Source organism: Symphalangus syndactylus, chromosome 8, assembly GCF_028878055.3.
Source record: "Symphalangus syndactylus isolate Jambi chromosome 8, NHGRI_mSymSyn1-v2.1_pri, whole genome shotgun sequence".
NCBI lineage: Eukaryota > Metazoa > Chordata > Mammalia > Primates > Hylobatidae > Symphalangus > Symphalangus syndactylus.
In genome coordinates, this window is record NC_072430.2 from 123,914,163 (window position 1) to 123,938,609 (window position 24,447).

At 52.8% G+C, this 24,447-nt stretch overlaps 2 protein-coding genes and 1 long non-coding RNA gene across 5 annotated transcripts; 1 reads left to right on the top strand and 2 right to left on the bottom strand.

The window, feature by feature from the left end:
• Window positions 1-2,128: 2,128 nt before the first annotated feature.
• PTPRN (protein tyrosine phosphatase receptor type N) lies at window positions 2,129-21,988 on the bottom strand. 3 transcript variants are annotated; one of them, XM_055290721.2, is made up of 23 exons: window positions 21,686-21,988; window positions 20,256-20,306; window positions 19,908-20,021; window positions 16,183-16,279; window positions 15,022-15,283; window positions 14,583-14,937; window positions 14,024-14,155; window positions 13,379-13,413; window positions 12,421-12,695; window positions 12,136-12,222; window positions 11,741-11,820; window positions 11,491-11,555; window positions 10,326-10,544; window positions 9,674-9,874; window positions 9,426-9,573; window positions 9,191-9,264; window positions 8,876-8,953; window positions 8,662-8,781; window positions 7,442-7,608; window positions 3,962-4,015; window positions 3,332-3,396; window positions 3,044-3,117; window positions 2,129-2,804 (listed from the first exon to the last, which is right to left on the bottom strand). In XM_055290721.2, the coding sequence occupies exons 1-23, from the start codon at window positions 21,798-21,800 to the stop codon at window positions 2,733-2,735; spliced, it is 2,940 nt and encodes a 979-aa protein (XP_055146696.1). In that variant the 5' UTR covers window positions 21,801-21,988; the 3' UTR covers window positions 2,129-2,732. The 3 variants fall into 3 exon arrangements, with proteins under 3 accessions (XP_055146696.1, XP_055146698.1, XP_055146697.1); XM_055290723.2 differs by lacking the exon at window positions 21,686-21,988 and adding an exon at window positions 21,350-21,368; XM_055290722.2 differs by lacking the exon at window positions 12,136-12,222.
• LOC134737477 (uncharacterized) lies at window positions 12,704-16,572 on the top strand. The gene is made up of 2 exons (XR_010122417.1): window positions 12,704-12,860; window positions 16,444-16,572. It is a non-coding gene; the product is annotated as an uncharacterized lncRNA (long non-coding RNA).
• Window positions 21,989-23,165: 1,177 nt separating the features above from the next.
• On the bottom strand, window positions 23,166-24,237 carry LOC129488471 (small ribosomal subunit protein uS2-like). The gene has a single exon (XM_055290733.2). The coding sequence runs from the start codon at window positions 24,146-24,148 to the stop codon at window positions 23,261-23,263; it is 888 nt and encodes a 295-aa protein (XP_055146708.1). The 5' UTR covers window positions 24,149-24,237; the 3' UTR covers window positions 23,166-23,260.
• Window positions 24,238-24,447: the final 210 nt, after the last annotated feature.

Sequence of the window (24,447 nt, forward strand, 5' to 3'; positions counted from 1 at the left end):
GGCTGCAGTAAGCCAAGATGCAGCTACTGCACTCCAACCTGGGCAACAGAGTGAGACTGTCACAAAGAAAGAAAAAAAAAAAGACTGAAAGCACAGAAAGCTGAGAACACACAGTGAAACCTTTAAACTGTACCCCTGTGAGGCCCACAGACTAAGCCCCTGGGTAGGTTTCATTGGCTCAGCCCGAGGTGTGAGCCAGTGGCATGTGGAGTGGCATGAGTCCAGCCCACCCAGGGCCCAAGCCCCAAACTCATCAGGGCCCATGGAAGAAAAAGCCAGGTACCCCTTCCCTTTCATCTCCAGCTGCTGTGCTGGGACAAGCACCTTTCCATTGTCAGGCAGGGCCGGGTGGCTCCCCAGGCCTCTCTTCCATTCCAGGACAGGCTCTTGCTTCACCGTCAATCACCAAGGGGCCTCTACTATATTTTTCTCAAAGTGAAGAAGCAGCCTACCCTGAAAGAGGAATTTCAAACCTCCATCCTGAGTCGGGTGGAAGTCTGCAAATGGCTGTTTCTTCTACATCTGTCCAGCCCTTGAGATGGCTATCACTGGCACTGAGCCTCAGCAGAGCGTGGGTGAGACAGCGGGAGGGCCTGTGGTCTGCTGGAGGGTCCCTTCACTCCTGCTCAGGGCAGATGGTGTTTGCCCTGATTTTTAATTAAGGAGACTGAGTCTCAGCACAGGTAAGTGACTCTAACTCCCAAGTAGCCCCAGGCCTAAGGCTCTTTTTGCCTTATTTCATGTCCACCGTTTTTGTCCAAGGACACCTCCTGACATGCAGGTGAGTGTGCCTTCTGGGACCATACAGGATGGAGGGTTCTGGGAGCTGGGGTGAGACAGAAAGTGTCCTTTATCCCCAGGGGAACTCCTGTCCTAGCATCTCACAGGCCTAGCCTAGACTCACTGTCAGAGTTTTGCTATAGTTTTGCCTAAGGTGTGGCAGGCATTTTGTTAATATCACTTTGTTCAGGCCTCACCTCAATCTGGCAGCAGAAGGGCACAAAGCAGCTGCCAAGAACTGAGAGGAGGCTAGGCGCGGTGGCTCACGCCTGTAATCCCAGCACTTTGGGAGGCTGAGGCGGGCAGATTGTCTGAAGCTCAGGAGTTCCAGACCAGCCTGGGCAACATGGCGAAACCCTGTCTCTACTAAAAATACAAAAAATCAGCTGGGCTTCGTGGTGCATGCCTATAATCCCAGCTACTGGGGCGGCTGAGGCAGGGAAATCGCTGGAGCCCAGGAGGCAGAGGTTGCGGTGAGCCGAGATTGCACCACTGCACTCCAGCCTGGGTGACAGAGCAAGACTCTGTCTCCAAAAAAACCCCCAAAACAAAAAAAGAATTGAGAGGAGAGGTAGTAGAGAGGAGGTTAGTCAGCCAGGTGCAAATTCTAACTCCACCTTACAATCTTTTTTTTTCTTTTTTTTTTTTTGAGACAGTCTCACTCTGTCACCCAGGCTGGAGTGCAGCGGCATGCTCTCGGCTCACTGCAAACTCCACCTCCTGGGTTCAAGTGATTCTCCTGCCTCAGACTCCCAAGTAGCTGGGATTACAGGTACTCGCCGCCACACACAGCTAATTTTTTTGTATGTTTAGTAGAGATGGGGTTTGCCATGTTGGCCAGGCTGGTCTCGAACTCCTGACCTCAGATGATATGCCCGCCTCAGCCACCCAAAGTGCTGGGATTACAGGCGCAAGCCACCATGGCCGGCTAATTTTGTATTTTTGGTAGAGACGGGGTTTCTCCATGTTGGCCAGGCTGGTCTCCAACTCCTGACATCAGGTGATCTGCCTGCCTCAGCCTCCCAAAGTGCTGGGATTACAGGCATGAGCCATTGCGCCCAGCCACCTTACAATCTTACAAGTTGTGTTACGTGTTACCACAAGCAACTTCTGTGCCTCAGTCTTTCCATCTGTAAAATGGGACTCATCATGTAAAGCACCTTGGAGACTGCTGGCCACGTAGGAAGCCTCGTTCTAACCTAGTGTTCCCGCCTAGAAGGGCCTTACTGGCAGCTGGCGCTCTCCCGCTGTGCTCTCTGCACCTCCTGAGAGACCAGGGACCAGCTCCGATCTGAGGCTGGGGCTGGAGTCCAGATGCACAGCGGACAGAAATGCGTAGGAGTCTGGGTTGCAGCTGCACAGACAACACACTAACTTTATTCACACTGGTACAAAAGTAGATTTTTCTAGAAATGTTCTCTTGTGCTAGAAGGAGAGAGGTTGAGCAGCGCATGGTGGGAGGGTGGTGGGAGGAGGCTGGGCATGAGGCCAGGGAGGGCGGAGTGCCCAAGTGTGAGTCAGAGGCAGGCCTGGGGCTGAGAAGCAGGGGGAGCTGGATGTGGCGACCCTCCACCCCATTCTTCCACACTGGAGCATAGGGGGGCACACACTGATGGGGGGAAGTTCCCAGAACCCTAGGAGAGCTACAGGAGAGCCAGGCCAGGGAACGTAGGCAGGAGAAGGCTCTGGGTAGAATTGCTACCCATGTCCTTTCCTCTCTTCCTGGCTGCAGCACCCCCATGGGATGCCCTGGGCTCTGGGATTCCCCGGGCTCTGGCATGCGTGAGGCTGGGCAGGCTTGCCCCTTCTGGCTTCCCCTTCCTGACTCTTCCAGGAAGGGTTGAGCATGCCCAAGAGGTGGCCGGCGGGGCAGTGAGGAGTGGGTACACAGAGATGCTCACACAGGCAAAGAGGGACGGATGCTGGGCTGCCCACCAAGGGGCCCCAGGGTCTCACTGGGGCAGGGCCTTGAGGATGGCATTCACCTCCTCCGCCACGGCTGTCAGGGCAAATTCAAACTGGTCCTGGGGAAGGGCAGTGGTAGGATGGTCACGGAGAGGCCTGACCTCTGCTCTGCCCTCAAGGTGGGGGGCTTTCGGTGGGGGGAGGGCCCTGGGCAGGTCCCCTGGGAGGAGGGGAGTCCTCCTGGAGGAGGCACAGAGGCAGGTGGGAGAGGTTGGCAGCTGCTGCTTTCCCTGGGGTGGCCAAGAATGGGTGCTAGGGAAGGGTGGCAGCTGGGGTTGGGGCAGGAAGGCACGGTCACCTTAGAGCGGACAAGGCCAGGCCGCTGGTCACGGACATGCTCCAGGGTGGCAGCGATGTCAATCTCCTTCACTCCTGGAGATGGAGGTGGGGATGGGGCCGCTCAGGGTGTGTCCAGAGGAGGACAGGACCCAGAAAACCCGAGGCCTCCTGGAGGCGAAGAGCCTTGGAGGGCTGGGCAGAGCCTGGAGGTTGACAACCTGCTCCTTCTGAGCTCCCAGGACCCTGTGTGCTGGGGAGCCTCTAAAAAGGGCCTGGGGGCTGCGGGCACCGTGGGGAAGCTCCCTACCTTTTGCCATGCGGTTCAGGACCATGTCGATGAGGATGTAGGTGCCGGTCCTCCCCGCACCGTCACTGAAACAGGAGTTAGTGACAGGTTTAGCTTCAGATGCAGCAGAAAGGGGGAGGGACGGAGGAGGCCTGGGGGAGTGGAGGACACTGGGTGACCCGTTTGGGCTGGCTTGGAGAGGGAGTGAGTGAGCCGAGGATGAAGGAAAGCTCATAGCACCTGCACGCTGGGACTTGGGCCTTGAGTGGGGAGTCTGTGACCTGTGGGTGTCACTTGGGCAACGGGACAACCAAAGAGGAGAGCCATGGCTCAGCCCCGAAGCGGAGGCAGCAGGAGGGAATTGGATGGGCCTCTCTAGCCTTCAGCCAACTTTTTGTGTATAGGGGGCCAATGGTCAATATTTTCAACTTTGTGGGCCACATACAGTTTGTGTCACATACTTTTCTTCTTTTTTCTTCACCCATTTAAAAATGTGAACGCCATGCTTAGGTCTTGGCCATTAAAAACAGGTGGTGTGCCGGATTTGGACTATGCCTGCAGTTTGCTAGCACCAAGGGGACAGGCAGGCAATGTGCACAGGAGACGCACACAGGGAGTGGGACCAGAGAGATGAATCTCCTCTCCACCCACCTGCAGTGCACGATGATGGGGCAGGAGCGGCCCCGGTAGCACTTGTTCACCTTCCTGCAACAAGAAATGGGTGTGAGGGCCAGTGGGCACCAGCAGAGATGGAAAGGGAAGCCGAAACACATGCCGTGGGCCTCTCTTTCTTCCTTTTCTCCCCATCTGCCCCGGGCAGAGAGGGAAGATGGTCGGAGAAAGGAGCCAGGGCTGGAGGCAAAGAACCAGAGCTGGTGTGGGTGGCACTGGGCTCGCCTTGTCACTTGCAAGCTAGGTGCCCAAGTTATGCACCTGGAGCAACTGATTTAACCTCTTTGAGCCTCAGTTTTCTTACCTGTAAAATGGAGGATAGTAAGAAAAACCTCCTTAGGGTTCTTACAATGATCACATGAGATAAACCATGTAAAGAGCTAAGTGCCAGGTCTGGCACACAATAGGTGCTCAATACATGGTAGCAACTATTAATGATAATACATCATCATATTAAGAGCCATTTCTGCCCAAGTCCAAGGGGATAGCTTTCCGGTGACTTCAAGGGTGTCAGTCTTGCCGCATGCCTGCTCTGGCCCTCTGCCATTCTTTATGACCACCCAGGCTGTTTTCCTTCCGACTCAGGCTCCAGTGGTCCTTACCAGTTGTGACATCAGGTTGCCCTGGGCATAGCATTCCCTGGGCCAGGAGAGGACAACCCCAACCTCTCAACTCAGGACATTGTGCTACTGCCTCTTTCCCTGGGGCAGTCTCACTTCAGCACAGGCATTCTGTGGCTGCGTTATATTCAGACTTGGGGTCCCCTTGGACCTCAGACCTTTCTCCACTGCCCCTGACCACAACTCAGTGAGGAGCAAGGGGCTTCTCCATCTCTCAACGGACCCATCTAACCTGCCCTTGTCCTTTATGACCTTTCTGCTTTGGGAGTCACCTGCATACTCCTGATATCCCTGCAAGCCAGAACTAGGGAAGACCTTCTTAGGGGTTGTCAGATTGAAGTCTGGAACTTCACAGTCCTTCAGCTATGGGACCAGGTGACTTAGAATGGCTTTATAGGAGTCCACATGGTTTTCTAGCTCATTGGCTGTTATGTCAGAGGGCTGGGGTAGAAAAGTAGTCACAATGGTTGTTTTTGCTCATTTAATAATGATAATAGGCAGCATCTAGAATTAACTGAGCTCTTGCTATGTATCAGACACTTACACTAGATTTTACATACTTTATCAAATCTCGCAACAGCCCTCTAAAGCAGGGGTCCCCAATCCCTGGGCCATGGACCAGTGTCAGTCTGTGGCCTGTTGGGAACCGAGCTGCATAGCAGGAGGCAAGCGAACATTACCACCTGAGCTCTGTCTCCTCTTAGATCAGCCATTGCAATAGATTCTCACAGGAGTGCGAATCCTATTGTGAGCTGCACATGTGAGGGATCAAGGTTGCAAACTCCTTATGAGAATCTAATGCCTGATGATCTGAGGGGGAACAGTTTCATCCCCAAACCACCCCCTCTCCCAGCCGTGGAAAAATTGTCTTCCACAAAACCCGTCCCTGGTGCCAAAAAGGTTGGGGACCTCTGCTCTAAAGTAGTGTAATCATCCTCATCTCACAGGTAGGGGAACGGAGGCAAGCCAAGGAACTTACTCAGGGTCACTTTCTTAGGGTCTCTTTTATTAATTTGTTTTCCTTCTAGGGGGGCTTGACCTAACTGCATTTATTTATTTATTATTTTTTTCTGAGAGGGAGTCTGGCTCTGTTGCCCAGGCAGGAGTGCAGTGGCACGGTCTCGGCTCACTGCAACTTCTGCCTCCCAGGTTTGAGAGATTCTCCTGCCTCAGCCTCCCAAGTAGCTGGGAGTACAGGCACTCGCCACCCTGCCTGGCTAATTTTTGTATTTTTAGCAGAACAGGGTTTGACCATGTTGGCCAGTCTGGTCTTGAACTCCAGATCTCAAGTGATCCACCCACCTCGGCCTCCCAAAGTGCTGGGATTACAGGTGTGAACCACCGCACCCGGCCCGGAACTGCATTTATTAAGCAACAGTTTATTTGCTCTGGATGTCTAATGCCAACTGATTTTACATAATTCCAGCCTAAAGCAATCTTTTAGCTTATCTGTGCAGCTTTAAAACAGATCCATGCACTAGTTCTATCAGGATTTTTTAAATATGGAAAAAAGGAAATAGCTCTGATACCCTGGCACTGCTTTCAAGACGCCTGTGTCTCAGGCCTCAGGGACCCCAGTTAGAAATTGCTGTCCTGAGGTTCAGAAACTATACCCACGTCCCCACCCCCAGCTCTGCTCCTCCGTCCAGTACCTAGAGACATCAGGCCAGCTTGGCAAGGGACAGAGAACCAGGAGAAGGGTGCAGTGTGGGTGGGCCCCTGCCCTTGGTGGTGGGCTTCCCAAGTGCCTGTCTGGGGCTAGGAAAAGCAGGGGATGCTGGAGGGCTGACCTGTCTTGGTGTCAGTGTTGGAAAAGGGTAAGTCCCTCAGGTAGCCTCTGTCTAGTCCCCACCTGCTCCACTGAGCCCCCCAGAATCCAGAGATCCTCCCACACTCCTTTCGACAGTCTTTGCCTCTTCCCTGTCCCCCTTGCTCCCAGCTCGGGGTGGTCCCCGGGCCACATGTCCTGTCTGTCCATGCAGCAGCCACACCTGCCAATGATCACTTTTGTGACTATGCAACTGGAGTGAGAATACTAGCTGCAGATCACAAAAATGACACTGGCAGCTGTGAGGGAGAGAGAGAAAGAGGGAAGAAGGCAGAGGGAAGGACAGAGAGAGGAAAGACAGGCAGCAGGAGGGAGAGGGAGAGACAGACAGAGCGGCAGAGAGAAACTGGCAGACGGGAAGGAAGTGGAGAAAAACAAGGGAGGGGGCAGAGAGAAAGGAAGAGAAGTGCGGAGAGGGAGAAATGGAGAGACAGGGAAAGGGTGAGGCGGAGACAGAGTGAGAGAGATGGGGAGAGAGAAGAGGAAGAAAGAGGAAAGGAAAAAGAATGAAAGACAGAAATAAAAAAGAGAGACGGAGAGGGATGAAGGAGGGATGGAGAGGGATGAAGGAAGGGAGACGGGCAGGCGGGAGTGAAAGACGGAGAGGGCAGCGAGGCAGCGCAGTGCAGGGCCTGGAGACAGCGGGGCAGGAGGGAACAGGAAGGAGAGAGGAAGCAGGGGCCCCAGAGAGGGAGGGGAGACAGAAAACGGAGGGCTCTCTGGAGGAAGCAGGTGGAGGAGAAGGAGCCAGTCCCAGGAGGGGGAGAGGGAGGGAGCGGAGCAGCAGCGGCTGGTGCGGAGCTGGCCCACGCGGGTGGTGGAGGCTCGGGACGGGCACAGCCGAAGCCTCAGGCCTGGTTTTGGGGGTGGGAGCGTGGGGTCTGGAGGGGGCGGCCAGAAGTCAGAGGCCGAGGCTCCAGGCCTGACCTGGGGCTCCAGGCCGAGCGGCTGGCGGACCCCGGCTCCGCCCCCGCCCATGCGGCCCCTCCAGGCGGGGGAGCCCGCGCTCACCTGCGGAAGTCCAGCAAGGGCCGCGTGGAGGCCGGTGTGCCCTCTGCTGGCCAGCTGAGGAAGTGGAACTGCGTGAGCGTGCGCGTCTCCTGGGTCTGCACGTTCTTCAGGTAGAAGCTCCGCACCAGAAAGTCCTCGCACCAGATGTGCTCCGACACCAGGTTCACCTGCCCGGCAGGGGCCCAGGCCTGAGCGCCGCGAGCCGCCCCCGTCCCCGCGTTTGCGCGCGCTCTCCTCGCGACCTTCTCGGTCTCTCCAACCACCGCCCGGCCTCCCAGGCCGGTTCAAATTCTAAGTTCCAGCGGTCCCAGGAACCCTGGCTGCCTGTCACTTATCTACTGCTCAGGACCACTGGTAGCTTTTCCACCCAGACACAGCTATTGTTGTGAGCCTCTCGAGGCCGGAGTTTCTCCTCCCTCTTCCTCGCAGGGTCTACCAGAGTGTCGGTGCTACATGTGCCATAAACTTGGATGAAATTCTGTAGTATTCTTACTGGATTTTTTTCGTTAACCACCAGCAGGACCAATGAAAGGCTTTTTAAAAAAAACCGTCATGTGCTTATTTGGTGGGGAAAAAATTACTATTCAGGCTCATCTGGTGATGAGAAGCTTCTGTTGTGTTCTTAAGGTCTTTTGTCTTAATGGGGGCTCACGTTCTCCCATTTTGTCTGAAATATTTCTCTTTCCCCTGCTTGGCCTCTGCCCAGTCCCCCCTCTTTCTCCACCCCTCCACCTAGTCTCTCTCCTAATGAAAAAGTTTGTTTCTCTTTTACATTAGTAACATATGTAACAGGTGGTATTTCTTTCTTTGCTTTGGCCACCAGGAAACTCAGAGCTAAATTAGGCCCAATTAACGTAGGTCTTAATCTCAGTCTTTGGGTATCCTTATCTTCCCTGTCTAATATACACTTAGCTGTTAGCTTCTTACCTCGGTTTTGGTGGTCTTATAGTTTTATCTCTGTGCCTTTATCATAAGTCTCTATGAATGCTTTTTGACTCTAGACAGGACACACACACACACACACACACGTATATATGTGAATATATGTGTATGCATATATGTGTTTGTATATATTCATATATGTATGAATCATAAGCAGGGCCAATAAAAGCCTTTATAAAAAGACTGTTGAGTGCTCATTTGGTGAAGAAAACGTTATGAAAAGGCCGTCATCTACTCTCCCCACATCCATTGTCCCCTTGCTGTGGAGCCCTGCTGACCTCATATACATGGTACAGGGAGGCACCCTCATCTGGCCAGTAGCGGTCACACTGCTTGACACCATCCTCCACCAGCGGGGTCAGCATGACGATGACGGTGCAGCCGCTCTCCCACACCATCTAGGGACAGAGACCCAGGTGAGCTCCACTCTAACCTCCCTGGGTCCTGGCTGGCCACAAGGACCCCAGAGAAGCCCTCCCTTTAAGAGCCCACCTGCCAGAAGTCTGCGATCGTATGGGACAGCGGGCCCTGCGTGGCTATGTAGGCTGGCATCCGAGGGTCATGCTCAATCTGGAGGCAGGGAAGATACACCGTGAGCCAGTGTGGGAAATGCCACTATGGACAGGCGTGGTCAAAGCAAGTGGGTCAGGGTCTGAGAAGGCTGGCAGTTCCCCCTTTCCTTGCTAGGATATCAGGCCCCACCACTCCAGGGGGTTGGTGGGGTGGCAGGTGACCACGGGGAAATGGAGTACATAGGGCCAGGATAATGATGGGGCAGAGGTGGGGGCTGGAGTCAGGGCCACTCACAATGGGGCTGGCGTTGATGTAATCGCTCCGAGAAGGGCTGCTCTCCACCTTCAGTTTTATGCGGGCATGGTCATCTGCACAGACCCGACACCCCACCCCAGATGACCCTCGGGTCATTGGCATCGCGGGACCTCTGCCACTCAGCCTGAGCCAGAAGCCCAACCCCTTATCCAAGCCCTCCAGACCTTGCAGCAGAGAGAGGGCTGGGCCAGGTGGGCCAGCAGGGTTCACTCACAGGGCAGGAAGTCAGGATGCCGGTTCTTTTTGATGTTGCCCTCCCCCTGCGCGGTGGCACAGGTGTTTGGCTCTGCTTGGTAGGCACAGAGGGCCTGCCACTCCTTGGCCAGGCGGTCCCGGTTCCTCAGGTGATCCTCCATGTATGCCTGTGGGGGCACCACGGTCTGGCTCTGGCCCACACAGCCAGCCTGGCCTCTCTCACCATCCCATTCCTTCACCCACTCTGGGCCCAGGCCCTGTCCTGACCAGAATCATGTGTCCCGTGGAGATGTCCATGTTGGCTTGGGCCGGCTCCTCGCACCAGGACGGGGTGCTGCTGTGGGAGCTAGGGCTGGCCTGGGCTGCGTCGCTGAACTGGGAGGACACACTGCTCACCCGTGAAGGCTCCGGCGGACCCTCTGCTCGGTTGAACAAGGACTTCGTGGCCATGTGTTGGCGGCACAGGTCCTGTGGAGGAAGAATCAGGTGAGGTCCAAGAGTCCCCTGAAACTTTTCAACAGGGCCCTGGGTTCAACTCTGGGCTCCTAGGCTTGTCCTTGACTGATTTTCAGTGGAACTCAGCTCCTCTCGGGTAGGGTCTTCTGCCTGGCCCTGATCCTTTCCAGGGCTGTTCTGCTTGGGTGGTGCTTATGTCAACCTCAGACGTGACAGAGTGGAATCCCAGAGCCCCAGAAGCACAGCACCAAGAAGAACCTTAGGCACTGTATGCTCCCAATTCCCATGCGTTCATAAAGGCCCCTACCATACTCCCTCCCACTGGGGCTTCTCCAGCCTCCACTGGACTATCCCAGGGATGAGGGCTCACTCCCCATTCAGTTCCTACCCTTACTCCACGCAAGACCCAGACTCCCAAGCCCCTTGCATTTCCTCTGCTCAACCAGCTTCTGGGGCTGCACACCTGGTACTCAAAGGTAGTGTCACCATGGGCCCCCTCGGGCCCCAGGGCTGCCAGGCGCTCCTTGTCCCGCTGCCGCGCATGCTGCCGCACACACAGAGCCACAGCCAGAGCCACCAGCAGCCCAGCCACACCTGCCAGGGCCACCAGAGTGAGCAGCACTGAGCGCATGGGAGAGGTGCTGTGCGCGGTTCGGGGAAGGACTGCAGCTGCCTCCTCCCTCTGTGGGAACAAGGCTAGAATCAAGGGAGGCAGTGGCATGGGGGAGATTTCAGAGCTGCTCCTCATCCCGGTCCCATACCACACCCCCTGTTAGGACATCTCCTGGGGCAAAGCTGGGAGAGTAGGGGTATGGTGGTACAGCCAGATGGGCTCAGATCCTCCTTCTCAATCCCCATTGGATCAACTCAACCACAGTGCAGTGCCAGAGGCCTCCACCAGGAGTGTTTGGATTTGAAAACGGACAGAGAACCCTAGGAATTCAATTGTAGAACGTGAGGCATCAGTGTTGGATGCAGAAGACAAAGATATTTTGAGTATAGGCCGGGCGTGGTGGCTCGCGCCTGGAATCTCAGCACTTTGGGGGGCCAAGGTGGGCGGATCACCTGAGATCGGGAGTTCGAGACCAGCCTGGCCAACATGGTGAAACGCCGTCTCTACTAAAAATACAAAAAAAATTTAGCCAGGCGTGGTGGCAGGCACCTGTAATCCCAGCTACTTGGGAGGGTGAGGCAGGAGAATCGCTTGAACCTGGAAGGTGGAGGTTGCAGTGAGCCGAGATCGAGCCACTGCACTCCAGCCTGGACAACAAGAGTGAAACTCTGTCTCAGACAAACAAACAAAACATATTTTGAGTATAATGTCCTTTCTGTGCAAGGTGTTCCCTTGGAATTTGGAGACTTTGCTCCAGCAGACTAAGGGCGGCTCAACTAGTTCTCAGGCCTTTTTACTGCAGAGGGCTGGTCCTGCAGGGAGGGGACACCTGCGCCATCTGCTGGTCAGAAAGAGAACTGCGGGGGGAGGGGCTGCTTGGGCGAAGGCCGCCCCCAGCCAGCCGGGCCAACGGACACACGAGGTTTCAGCTCCAGTTCTCCCCTCTGGTTTGCCTCCAGCTCTTGCGGACATCAGCCCTCTGGGGACTTGGACTGATTCTCCAGTTAGCGCATACCTGTCCCACTCCTGTCTGCAAGATTTGGAGCCCTGTCTGTGCTTCCAGTTCAGACTTCACCAGCCCTGCAGGGAGGACAAAGGTCAGGCTCGCTCCAGCCCCATGTGGTCTCTATCCTCTGTCTTGCTCTGCCAAGTGGCAGGCAGGGCCCATGTGGGCTGGGAACATTTCAAGGGGGCATCAGCAACAGGCCTGGATATAGGAGTGGGGCTGGGGCCAAGCCTGGGATTGAGGTCACAGAGATATTTACCTGCTTGTTGGGTCACATCAGCCAAAGACAGGTTCTGCTCATTGTGCCGGACGCGGAAGGTGAGGGCTGGTCCCACCACACTGTCAGATAGGAGCTATGTTACTGCCTTCTCCAGCCCAGACCGCAGACTTCAAAAAAGAGGCCAGCTCTGGCCCTCTCCCCATTAGAGGATGGGGCTGGAGCAGATCGGGGATGCCCTACAGGGGCATCTGAGGCAAGGAAGATGCTGGGTGGGGCCAGCAACGGGCTGGGTGTGGCTGTACCTTCAATACAGCTGGGAGCATCCCTGAGCTCAAAGCTTGTCTGCTCTTCTTCCCCCAGGCCCCTCCAGCCACCTTCTCGCTCAAGCTGCTTTCTAGATCTCGGCCACTGCCCCAACAAGATGCCAGTCCCACCTGATGTTGATGAAGCTGCCCGAGGACATGTGCACATGCTCAGCCAGGATCTCCAGCAGCTTCACTCCTGCAGCCAGGCTCAGGGGCCTGGAGATGGGAGAAGGCAGAGGAAGGAAAGTGGGGCAACCCTCTCAGTCATTTTCTTAAAACAGGCCACTCCAGGGGTACAGAGCAACCTGCCAGTTCCCTGTCCCTGCACGTCTGGATTTCTGCTCTCTGCTTCTGGCCAGGCAGGCCAGCCCAACTCCCAGCAGACCGGAAAGCTTCCCAGGATGCAGCCCTTACTTCTGATCAGTGACGATGTAGCCATATTCCTCTGCTGCTGGCCGGGCTGAGGGCTGTCCTGCCACTGTGGGCTGGCTCTGGCCCAGTGGGCTTTTCTTCTCTAGCAGGACAGGTGTGGCAGGGGGTCTGGCAGCTTTGGGAGGCTCAGAGAAGACAGGGCTTTGCACCTGCTGGACTTCACTGGAGGTGGGGCTGGCAGTGGGGTGTCCAGGCATGGGGGGTGTGCGGGCTGGAAGCTCTGCTGTGTTTCTGCCCTCCACCGGCCCCTCCATTGTCTGTTTAGAAGAGGGTGGAGGTGTGGCCTCTGGACAGTGCTGGGGGAAAGGGTACCCTGGACTCGGAGCTCTCCACAGTGGAGCTCAGGACCTGCTTTTCATTTTCTACCCCCAGGGACCACTGCAGTGCTGGGTACAGAGAGGACACCAGAGCATCTGAGACAAGTAAGTGGATGCATGAATGAATAAAGGATTGAATGATTGAAAATGGTCTGTACTAATCCACAGAATGGGGCTAGAGACAGAAAACCCCTGCAGCAAAAGAAGCTGGGGTGAGGGTAAAAGACAAACAGGCAGGCGATGGTTTCTAGACTTTTGTTTAGCCACAAAGTCTTAGAAATCCAACACATGAAACAGAAAGAAGCAGAGCTCCTCCTGCTACAGAAACTCAGACAGGGGTCCCTGCTCGGAACTTCCCTCCTCCCCTAGGAATCCTCAGAGCATGGTCTGAAACGATTGTAGTGAAAAGAGGAATGAATTAAGAATTCAGTTTTCTGGCCCCAGTTCTGCCATCAACTTGATGGGAGACCTTAGGCAATAACTTGTGGTCTCTGGGCCTTGGTTTCCCCCAAAATGAGGGGTGGGAGGATACAGATTCTGGGTCCTGAATTTGAGATTTAGGTTTGGCAAGGGGGCGTGCTGCTGTGGGGTGATTATGAGTCAAGGAGGTGCTGGGGACTCACTTTCTTGATATCAGCTCCAGCATTTACAACCCCTCCTGCAAGACAGGAAAAACAAGAGTCTGGAAAAATGGCCATGGCTAAGGTCTACACAACACAAGTGGGAGAAAGGACCAGAGACCCTGAGCCTGGTACATTTGCTGTGGTCTTCATCTCAGTCAGTGACCAAGACCCTGTTACTGGTCTCATCCTAAGCCTGGCCTCATTCCTCTTTGCTTCCTTCTCCCAATTTATTGTTTTATTAACTCCTCCCTCTGCCATTGGCCATCTCTCTCAAAGCTATTATTTGTTCAGTTATTTCTCTACCCATCAATTACTGGCTTCTTCTTAGCACTGGCTATGCCCGTTTTTAGGCCCTCATTGTCACCAACCCATCCTTCCTGATGCCTCCTTTTCCCTGCTCACACCCTCTGTTGGCTGCTTTTTCCATTACTTCCACCCTCTAGTCTTCTCCTGATCTAACTCCTAAGCTTGCCACCCTACCCCCTTGCTCCCTGCCTTGCCAGCAATGACCCTGTGTCTCAAAGGAACTCTCTCCCCTGAAGCCTGACTCTTCCTCTCCAGGCTACTCCAAGTGGTCTTGAGGCAGGGCAAGAGGTCTCCATGGAGCTGGGAGATACTGGTCCCTCTGTCTGCCTGGACACTTACCCGGATTTCTTCCTGCACCCTTGGGCAGTAGCTGCAGCAGGGTCAGGAGCATGGAGAGCTGCTCAGGGGTCAGCTGACGCAGCTCTACCCCATAGCCTGCCAGTACAGCAGCCAGCCTCTGCAGAGCCGCATCTGCTGGGAGCCAGACACAGAGCTTAGGGCTGATTGCGTGGTGAACTTGTGGGATGCATATGAGTGAGTGAGGGTGGGAGGGGACTAGCACATTAAGAGAGTCTCCCCAAACACCAGGACACCAAGAGATGCCCTCCCTTTCCCAGCCCTTGTCCACACTTTGGGGGAAAGGTCTTCCTGGGACCCAGATCAAACTTCGGGACATCTTGACTCTCCACTGGAAGGAGAGTCACATCAACTCCATTCCCACAGTGTCCCCACCACTTCCCTAGTGCCTGGCATAGAAGAGCTTGTCAGTAGACATTCCTTAAATGTATGAATGACTTTAATGACAAGTTAACAAATGCATAAATTGTCAGGGAAGGGCCCCACCATGGTTCCCCCAAAGCAGCCCTCACAGGGAGGTGGATGCTGAGGACCTTGTTACCTGGCTGCACTGCTGGGGAAGCAGGCTTCTCTCCACGACCCCCTAGTCCTTCCTCCTCATAGCCCTCTGGGGAGTCCTCTGCCCGGCTGCTGCTCCCTTGCTCTGGCAGCCTTGGCACCCTGGCCCTGCTGGGTGCTGGCAATTCCTGGGCCAGATAGAGCAGCCCAGAGTCCTGAAAAAGCTGGGCAGGTGAAGGCCCTGGAAGGTCCCCGTAGGAGTTGCCAGGGTGGTCCCCAAATATGCCCTTGGAGGCAGTTCTGCTGAAGAGGGCAGGGGCTTCAGCCTTGGGCAGGGGGCCGACACTGACCATCCCTGGGGAGCCCTCTGAGACCCGGGAGCCATCACGGGAGCCAAACTGTGGAAAACCAGAGATCTGGGTAAGGGCAGAAGTCCAGGCTAAGGGACTGTGGTCGGGGCGGGACCAGAGTCAAGGACTTACCTGGTGGAACAGGTAGGGCTGCAGCAAGGCAGGTTCGTAGCTGAGGGAAGGGTGGGGAGGCTGTGGGGGCAGCAGCAGGTGCTCCAAGAGAGGGGGGAGCAGCTCAGCCTGCAGAGGGGACAGAGAGGAGCTGGCCCCAGCTCCACCTCTGCCCACTGGTGGTTGTGGAAGCCGATGCTGGGCAGCAGGGGCAGAGCCAGTGGGGATGTCCTGTAAAAGCAGCTCCCCAGCAGGACCAGGTCTCCTGGGTGCCAAGCCAGACCTGTAGAGGAAAGCAAAGTGTGTGTGTTGGAGTGGGGGGAAGGGCATAGAGCGCCTACAAGGCAGAACTATTCGGGGCCAGGCAGGCTCAGCGGTTAAGAGCAGGCCTGACCTCTTTAGAAACTGAGTGACCTCAGGGGAAGAGAGATGGGCTGGATGGGAATGGGGAGGGACCAGAGGGCCAAGCTGAGGGCAGAGGTATCTGCCTGCCTGGTGAGCATGGCTGGGTCTCTGAAACAGCTGCAAAGGCTGGGTAATCATGAGGCTGGGGATGGAGAAGGGGCAAACAGGAGCAGGGGAAGGCAGCCAGGAATTTCTGTAGATGAACCGTGGCTGTAGCTGTCCCCATTGCCGCTGTGTGCCATGTCCCCACACCTGGCTCTCCAAGTATACGTCCAAATATTCAGGACTGCTCCTCCACCCCCACCACTATGCCGTCTTCATCCTGGTATCATCATCTGAGCTCCCTAAATCTCATTTACTTTCCTCTGCTTTGCAGAGTCTGAATGATGCCTTTAGAGGCCCTAACCACAAAAAGCTGATGGTGGCTCCTGTCATACAGAAATTCACATAGTAATGAAACGGAATATTGAACAACTTCAGTCGAACGCCATTCTAATTTCTCCCATGATGACTACATTGAAGCTTCTTTTAAAGTAGACAACGTCAATGTTTTTCAAAACATTTAAAAATGCCCCTGTTTTTCTGGATCCCTAGAGATGAGCTCAGCTCCTCTTGGTCATGTGAGCATGTCAGAGAGTGACCATTCCTGCACCTCTTTACCTGTGCCCCAGCATGCTGGCCTTGGTGCCCACTTCCTTCCCCTTCCCTCCATCCATTAGGACAACCACAGATTCACCAGCCTCACCATTGCTAGAGTTGTAGAGAAAGGCTGCCTACCTGTCCCTTGGACGGGGCTCTGGGGGGCGAAGCCTGGGGATGCGCTCCATCTCCTGAGAGATCACATACTGGGTGAGGTCATCATGCCAGGACAATCCTGTCAGGAAAAAGGATAGCATAAGTTGGTTCAGGAGTCTGGGGATCCTGTAACGGGGACCACTGGGGATCAGAACTGTACCCTCTGCCCTGCAGCTCATGGGTTTGTCAGAGTAGAGGGACAAACTCAGTGGGTGATCTGAGCTGTCCTCTTCCCACCCTCAGGTACAGCTATTGGAGCCAGACCGCCTGGGTTTGAATCCTGCCTTTGCTACTGATGAATTATGTAACCTTGGGCAAGTTGCTGAACCTCTCCAAGCCTCAATTCCCTCATCAATAAAATGGGGATCTATACCTCCTAGGATTGTTATTATCACTAAAATAACACATATACATATCAAATGGTTAGAATAGTGCCTGTCATGTAGTGAACTTTTAACAAATGCTATTACCATAATTATTATTACTATTGTTATTATTCTTTGTGTTGACCCCGAACCTCAACTTTCTCTGTTTGTAAAGTGGAAATGATACATATTTCAGGGGGCTGTTGTGAAGATCAAGTGTGATCAGGGAAATCAAAGTGCTTAGAAAACTCTAAAGCACAATCCACATGTTTTAAACACGTATAATCATCTTCATTGCTGTCATCATCATCATCATCATCATCACCATTATCATCATCATCTTATTCATAGACAGCTCTCCTGTTTGACTCTTTCCCCAAAAAAACTCTGCTCTCAGGAAAGTTCAGTCACTTATTTTAAAGGAATAATTTCCCACTTTTCACCCTCATTTGTTCTTCTCTAGTTTTGGATTTAAAATCTGTGCTGCTCTTAACTTGTATTCTGGTATCTACCAACATCCACACCTGCCTCCTTGCTTATTCACATTAGATGAGCTGTCTGTGTTCCTATTTAAAGCCAGTTCCTCTGAGCACTAGATTTCATCCCCTCTCACCTACTCAGGAACACTCTCCTTGCAATTCTCTCCTCTTTCCTACATAATTTCCTTTGTTCTCTACTGAATTATTCACATTATTCCCATGCAAACAATATGCAATTCCTTCCATCTTAAGAAAAATACTGCTTGATCCCATGTTCTTCTCTAGGGATCACTCCATTTCTTTGCAGCAAGACTTCTAGAAAAAGTTGTCTATACTGACTGCGTCCAATTCCTTTCTTTCTATTCCCTCTTAATCCACTTTATTCAGGATTTTATTCCCAACTATTCTACCAAAGCTGCTCTCATCAAGAGCAGCTTTGTCTGCATGTCCAAATCTGGTGGTCAATTCTCATATCTTATTTTACTTATCCCGTAATCATCATTTAACACTGTTGGTCACTCCTCCTCCTTGATACACTTTCTCTTGGCTTCTGGGACACTGAACACTGTTGTTTTTAATCCTACTCCACTGGCTTCCCCTTCTCAGTCTCCCTGAGAGGAAGTTGATGGCTCCTCTCTTTCTCCTGGTCCTCATTTTTTTTTTTTTTTTTTTTTTTTTTGAGATGGACTCTTGCTCTGTCACCCAGGCTGGAGTGCAGTGGTGTGATCTCGGCTCACTGCAACCTCCACCTCCCAGGTTCAAGTGATTCTTCTGCCTCAGCCTCCTGAGTAGCTGAGATTACAGGTGCCCACCACCATGCCTGGCTAATTTTTGTATTTTTAGTAGAAACAAGGTTTCACCATGTTGGTCAGACTGGTCTTGAACTCCTGACCTCATGATCTGCCTGCCCCAGCCTCCTAAAGTATTGGGATTACAGGTGTGAGCCACTAAGCCTGGCCTGGTCCTTTTAATATAAGAATTATCTAGGACTTGATCCTTGGTCTTCTTCATAGACACTCAATCTTTTGGTTATCTCATCTACCTCATGGGTGTAATTACCATCTACATGCCAAAGAATTTCAAATTTATATCTCCAGTTGAGACCTCTGTCTCTCAGAACCCAGTCTCATGTACTCAACCTCCTGCTTCACTTGAGTAGACATCTTAAACTCAACACACTCCCACCAAGTTGATCAATTTGCAAGTTTCCACATTATAATTAGTGACATCTCCACTGATTCAGTTATTCAGTAAATAAAACCTTTGACTCCTGGCTGGGCGCGATGGCTCACACCTGTAATCCCAGTACTTTGGGAGGCCCAGGCAGATGGATCACTTGAGGTTAGGAGCTCAAGACCAGCCTGGACAACACGGTGAAACCCTGTCTCTACTAAAAATACAAAAATTAGCCAGGCATGGTGGCACGCATCTGTAATGTCAGCTACTGGGGAGGCTGAGGCAGAAGAATCACTTGAACCTGGGAGGTGGAGGTTGCAGTGAGCAGAGATTGCATCACTGCACTCCAGCCTGGGCAACACAGCAAGACTCTGTCTCAAACAACAACAACAACAACAACAACAACAACCAACCAACAAACAAAAAAACCCCAAAAAGTCTTTGACTCCTCTCTTTATAACCATATCCAATATTTCACGAAATAATGCTGACTACCTTAAAAATAAATGCAGAATTCTGTCATCCTTCATTCCTTCCCTGCAAACACCTTGGCCCAATCCACATTCATCTCTTATCTGAGTTATTGTAGTAGTTTTTGTTTGTTTGTTTTAGTAAAGTGAAAGCAGTTTATTAGAGAAGTGAAGAAACAAAAGAATGGCACTCCATAGACAGAGCAACCTATTGTGGTGGTTTTTAGTGGTCCCCCTCACCCACTCTTGACTCCATCTATTCTAGTCTCACTATAGCAGCAAAAGTGATGCTTGTAAAGTGTAAGTCAGATCATGTGCCCCCAAGCTCCAAATCTTGTAATGGTTTCCTTCTTTACTCAGAGTAAAGCCAATGTCCATACATTTCCCTTTGAGGCCCTAAAGTGATCCACATCCCTTCCCCCATTACCTACCTGACTGCACCTTTTACTCTTCCTCTCCATCAATCTTCTACAGTCCCATGGCCTCCATGGTGCTCTTCAGAATTGTGCTTTTGTCCTAGCTGTTTGGTCTGCCTGAAATACTCTTCCCCTAGATAACCTTCTGACAAATTCCCCCACCTCCTTAAAAAGTCTGTTCAGATTTCATAGTCTCAATAATGTCCACCTTGACCACCTGATTTCCTGATTTAATACTGTAGCTTTCTACCTCACCATTTTGATCACTTTATCCTGCTGTAATATTCCATGCTATTTATCATCTTCTAAGACACTATGTATTTTCTAACTTTTATAGTGTGTTTCCTCCCCTTATCCCCCAAACAGAAACTCCAGTAAGCAGAGATCTTTGTTTTATTCCCTGATACATTCCAAATACCTAAAACTATGCCTGCTACATAGTAAGTACTCAATAAATACTTGTTGAATGAGGAATTGGGTGAGTGGAATATTATCCTGGCTGAGGATTCCAGAGTTATTGGCTCTGTAGCACTCAGACAATGCCAGTGAGAGGAACTGGTTCTAAGGAGATGGAAGCTGGCCTTTTCCAGTGACTTCTTCTAGAAGCCTCCTCTGGGCTTCTCCAGAGAGTCCAAATGTGAATAGCCCATCTCTAGGGTTCCACCTCTCACTCTAGCAAGATCTGGGAAGGCGAGGCTCCAGCAGTGGGGGTGATAGGAATATTCCTTGAAGAGAAATCTTCTTCCCCACCCATAACTAACCAAGTTCCAATCTCTCTCCTCCAGTGCACCCAGACCTTACCTTGGGACATGAGTTGTCGGAGCACACCTTGTAAGCGTTGGAGAACCGGGGAGGTGACTTGCAAAAGGGGCCGGGCCTGCCCCACTCCCACCTGGCACTGCCCAAACAAGCCATCTAAGGGCACAAAAGTGGTGTCAGCAGGGGGCTTGAATAAGAGGCCTTCCAAAGTCCAGGTTGCAAATGGACAGTACTCTCTTCACCTCCTCCCCTACCTCTCCTCCTCCAGGCAAGTCTTCCTTCTTCTCAAGCCCAGTAGCCCTCTTCTTTTCTGGGCCTTCTCTCCCCTTCTTGTTTTTTATTGCCCCTCTCCCCCCGATCTTGTGAGTTCTATGCTTGGGCCTCACTCACCCTGAATACAGACTTCCAGGTGAGAGCAGAGCCTGTGGTCAAATAGACAGCCTGTAGAGGAACAGGTGAGCAGAGGCTCAGACACCCACACACAGAGAATGGGCAGATGGGTGGACAGGCTGGGAAAGGGAGAAGCAGATGCAATTTATTCTTTCATTCTAAAGAAGGCCTTAAGCTGGGAGGAGAGTAGGAATCAGGCCTGAAATTCTTAAAAGGAACCATGGGATCTAGTTTTGGATTTTAAGAATTTGTGAGTCTGTATCTTTAAAAGCCTCTGTTTGCTTAACTGAGTGATAGGGAAGAAATCTTCCAGGTGCCGGGAGAGAGACTCATAGAATTACTGTAGGAGAGGTTTTGGCCAAATTCTGAAAGAGGAATTTCCTTCCCAAATATACAAAAGCATCCTATAATGGCCTGGAACTCAGAAGAGGTTCTAGCACACTTCCCCCGGTCGGGGGAAAGAGGGTATGGGTGGGGCTGGGGAGGGTGTCTCTTAGGCATCTCTCCCCGCGCTGTCCCGAGCCGCTGGCGCTGTCCGCGGTGCTGAAGCTCTGAGTCTGGCGCCGCCGAGGGCTCGCCTTGAGGCGGTTACCAGAGAGGAAGGGGTCACAGAGCGAGGACTGTCCACTAGACCTGAGCCCTCTGTTCTATTCTGCCAACCCACAGCGTCACAGGAAGTAGTCTGCCTCTCGGGCCTCCAAGCCCGGGTGGGGAAAGAGGGCGCCAGGCGGCGAGGCTGCGCCCCTTCCCCCACGCGCCACCCTCCTATCCCCCACCCCCTGCCCGTGAGTCAGCGCTGACTGTCCGCACAGATGTGAGTCAGCACCAGGCCTGGCTGTGGGGAGGGGGACGAGAGAGGACCCTCCCCTCTTCATCCTCCTGTGCCCCCTCCCCGTGCTGTCCCCCGTTATAGGAGATCAGATCGCTGCAATCAGCTTCTCTAGGCTTACGGAGAAACCCTGGCTTCTCTCTCGGCCCAGCTGGGACTCTATGCCTGCGGCCCAGGCTTCCACAGCCCAGAGATCACCGTTCCCTCATCCTCCCCGCCACGTCCCCGCCACCTCCCCTTCCCATTCCTCAGCGCCTGTCACCACCTCCCAGGCTCCTCGGAGCAAGTGGCTTCTCCTGTGGTCTCGCAGCCGGTCTCTAAGTCCCTCTGCCCACATGCACCCCGTGTCCTTCTCCCGAACCTGCAATTTTCCCCTGAGCCCAATTCTCTTAGGTCCCGCCCCCGTATTCCCAGCCCCACCTCCAGGCCTACGCCCCTTTCCTCCCAGACGCCCTCTCACCTTTCTGATCTCGCATGCCTCCCCCAACCCATATTCTCCCAGAGCTTCATGACATTTCACCCCCACCCCCACCGAGTTTCGCTCCAGGCCCCAAGCTGATCCCCGCCCCGCACCACCCGCCAGCCCAAGTTTCCTCCTGACCGTGAGCACTAACGGCGCTGCAGCCCCCCGGGCGGCTGCTCAGCAGCAGGAGGCAGAGGAGCAGCCGGAGACCCCCAGATCCCCAGAGACCCCCAGGCCGACGCGGGCGCCGCATCCTTCCGAGCTCCGGGCGCTCGCTCCCAGGCCGGAGCCGCAGCGATGCTGGCGGGAGCCTGCCGGAGGGGCCGAGGAGGGGCCTGCCGCTCCCCACCTCCCTACGAGGCGGGGTCTACATGTCCCTCTCGCTGCAACGCGGCCAACCGCAGGCGGGTGCTGACGACACCTCCACCCCCAGCTCGCAAGCTAATTTGCGTCACATATGGCGTAAGAGCCCTGTCGGAGCGGGGGACCTACCTAGCCCATCCCTCCTCCGTCAACTAGTAGGCGCCTCGCTAGAATTCCCACTTGGCCCCACCCCTGTAGCCCTCTTCTAGGATCACCTCTGTCTCCCCGCCCCAGGGTGGGTGAAAAGGGTTAAGTTGAGTGGGGGGGCCAGGAAAGATAGGTGGGTCCAGAATGATAAACGCGAAGACGAGAAGCAGAAAAGTGGGTAGAATAAATACTCTTACTCATTGTCATTGAAGGTACTGTTCTCTTCCTTAAGAAGAAATGGTTAGGCATGCCTAGATTCCAGTTCTAGCAGGGCATCTACTAAGAGTATGACCTTGGGCACCTTGTTTAACTTTTCTGCCTCCAAGTTTCCTGATCTGCAAAGTGGAGGTGTTGATAGTTAGTACCTGTCTCACACGGTGATTGTGAAGATTTCGTTCGTTACACTAACGTGGATCACTTAGAAGGATGACTGGACTGGTGCATACCACGTGCTCCATACATATTAGCTTTCATCATTAGCTTTTATTTATTTTTTATTGAGATGGCGTCTTGCTCTGTCGGCCAGGCTGGAGTGCACTGGCGTGATCTTGGCTCACTGCAACATCCACCTTCTGGGTTCAAGCCACTCTCTTGCCTCAGCCTCACTAGTAGCTGGGATTACAGGCGCACGGCACCTTGCCCGGCTAATTTTTGCGTTTTTATTAGAGATGGGGTTTCACCTTTTTGGCCAGGATGGTCTTGAACTCTTGACCTCAGGTGATCCAACGGCCTTCACCTCCCAAAATGCTGGGATTACAGGTGTGAGCCACGGGGCCTGGCCTCATCATTAGCTTTGACTCTCCTTTCTCTCCCGCTGTGCCACCTCGAGGCTAGCAATCATTTTATGGTTTCTGCCTGCAAAATACATCTCCCATCAGTCCACTTCTGTCCACCCTCACTACCTGAACTAAAACACTGTGCTCTTTCACCACGACCACTGCAACAATCAGCTAACTGCTCTTTTGCTTCCACTCTAGTCATCCAATAAGTAGGGGAGTGAGCTTCTTAAGTTCAAATTTGATCTCCTTCCTCTCTTGCTTTCCAGTAAAATAAAATAAAATTTAAAAAGGACAGAAATGCATAATGAATACTTACATAGTCATCATCAATACTTATTGGTTTTTTTTTTTTTTTTTTAGAAACTCATGTTTATTTTCCATCGACCATTTTTCCATGTTGCTTAAGAGCCTGTGCAAGAACAGCTTAAGACCAGTCAGTGGTTGCTCCTACCCATTCAGTGGCCTGAGCAGTGGGAGCTGCAGACCAGTCTTCCGTGGCAGGCTGAGCACTCCAGTCTTCAGTAGGGAACTGCTGAATAGGCACAGAGGGCACCTGTACACCTTCAGACCAGTCTGCAACCTCAGGCTGAGTAGCAGTGAACTCAGGAGCTGGAGCAGTCCATTCTCCCTGAAATTCCTCCTTGGTCATTGCCTTTTCAGCAGCAGCCTGCTCTTCTTTTTCAATCTCTTCAGGATCTCTGTAGAAGTAGAGATCAGGCATGACCTCCCATGGGTGTTCACGGGAAATGGTGCCACGCATGCGCAGAACTTCCCGAGCCAGCATCCACCACATCAAACCCACTGAGTGAGCTCCCTTGTTGTTGCATGGGATGGCAATGTCCACATAGCGCAGAGGAGAATCTGTGTTACACAGCGCGATGGTAGGTAGGTTAACATAAGATGCCTCCGTGAGAGGCTGGTGGTCAGCCCTGGGGTCAGTAACCACAAGAAGCCGTGGCTCCCGGAAGGCTGCCTGGATCTGGTTAGTGAAGGTTCCAGGAGTGAAGCGGCCAGCAATTGGAGTGGCTCCAGTGGCAGCAGCAAACTTCAGCACAGCCCTCTGGCCAGTATTCCTGGAGGATATAACACTGACATCAGCAGGGTTTTCAATGGCAACAATAGCACGAGCTGCCAGCAGAAGCTTCTCCCAGGTCCTCTTCAGATTTATGATATAGATGCCATCACTTTTCCTTTTATAGATGTACTGTTCCATCTGGAAGTCAAGATTGGTGCCACCTAAGTGGGTTCCTGCTGCAAGGAACTTAAGGACATCCTCTTCCTTCATTTGCAGGACATCAAGGGCTCCGGACATTGTGAAAGTTTCCCTTTAAGTTACGACGGGAATCCAGAACAACGCCGTATGGACCCCCCTACAGATACCGCGGAAAGGCTACTTATTGGTTATTGATGTTTTACCATATTTGCTTCTTTTTAGTATTTAAACATGAATGATAGACATCATGACATTTCTCTTCGAAATATTTCATTATGCATCTCCAAGAAATAAGGACATTTTCCTGCACAACCTAAGTGCTGTTACCACACCTAAAAAATTTTACAATAATTCCTTAACATAATTTTTTTTTAATTTTTTATTTTTTTGAGAAGGAG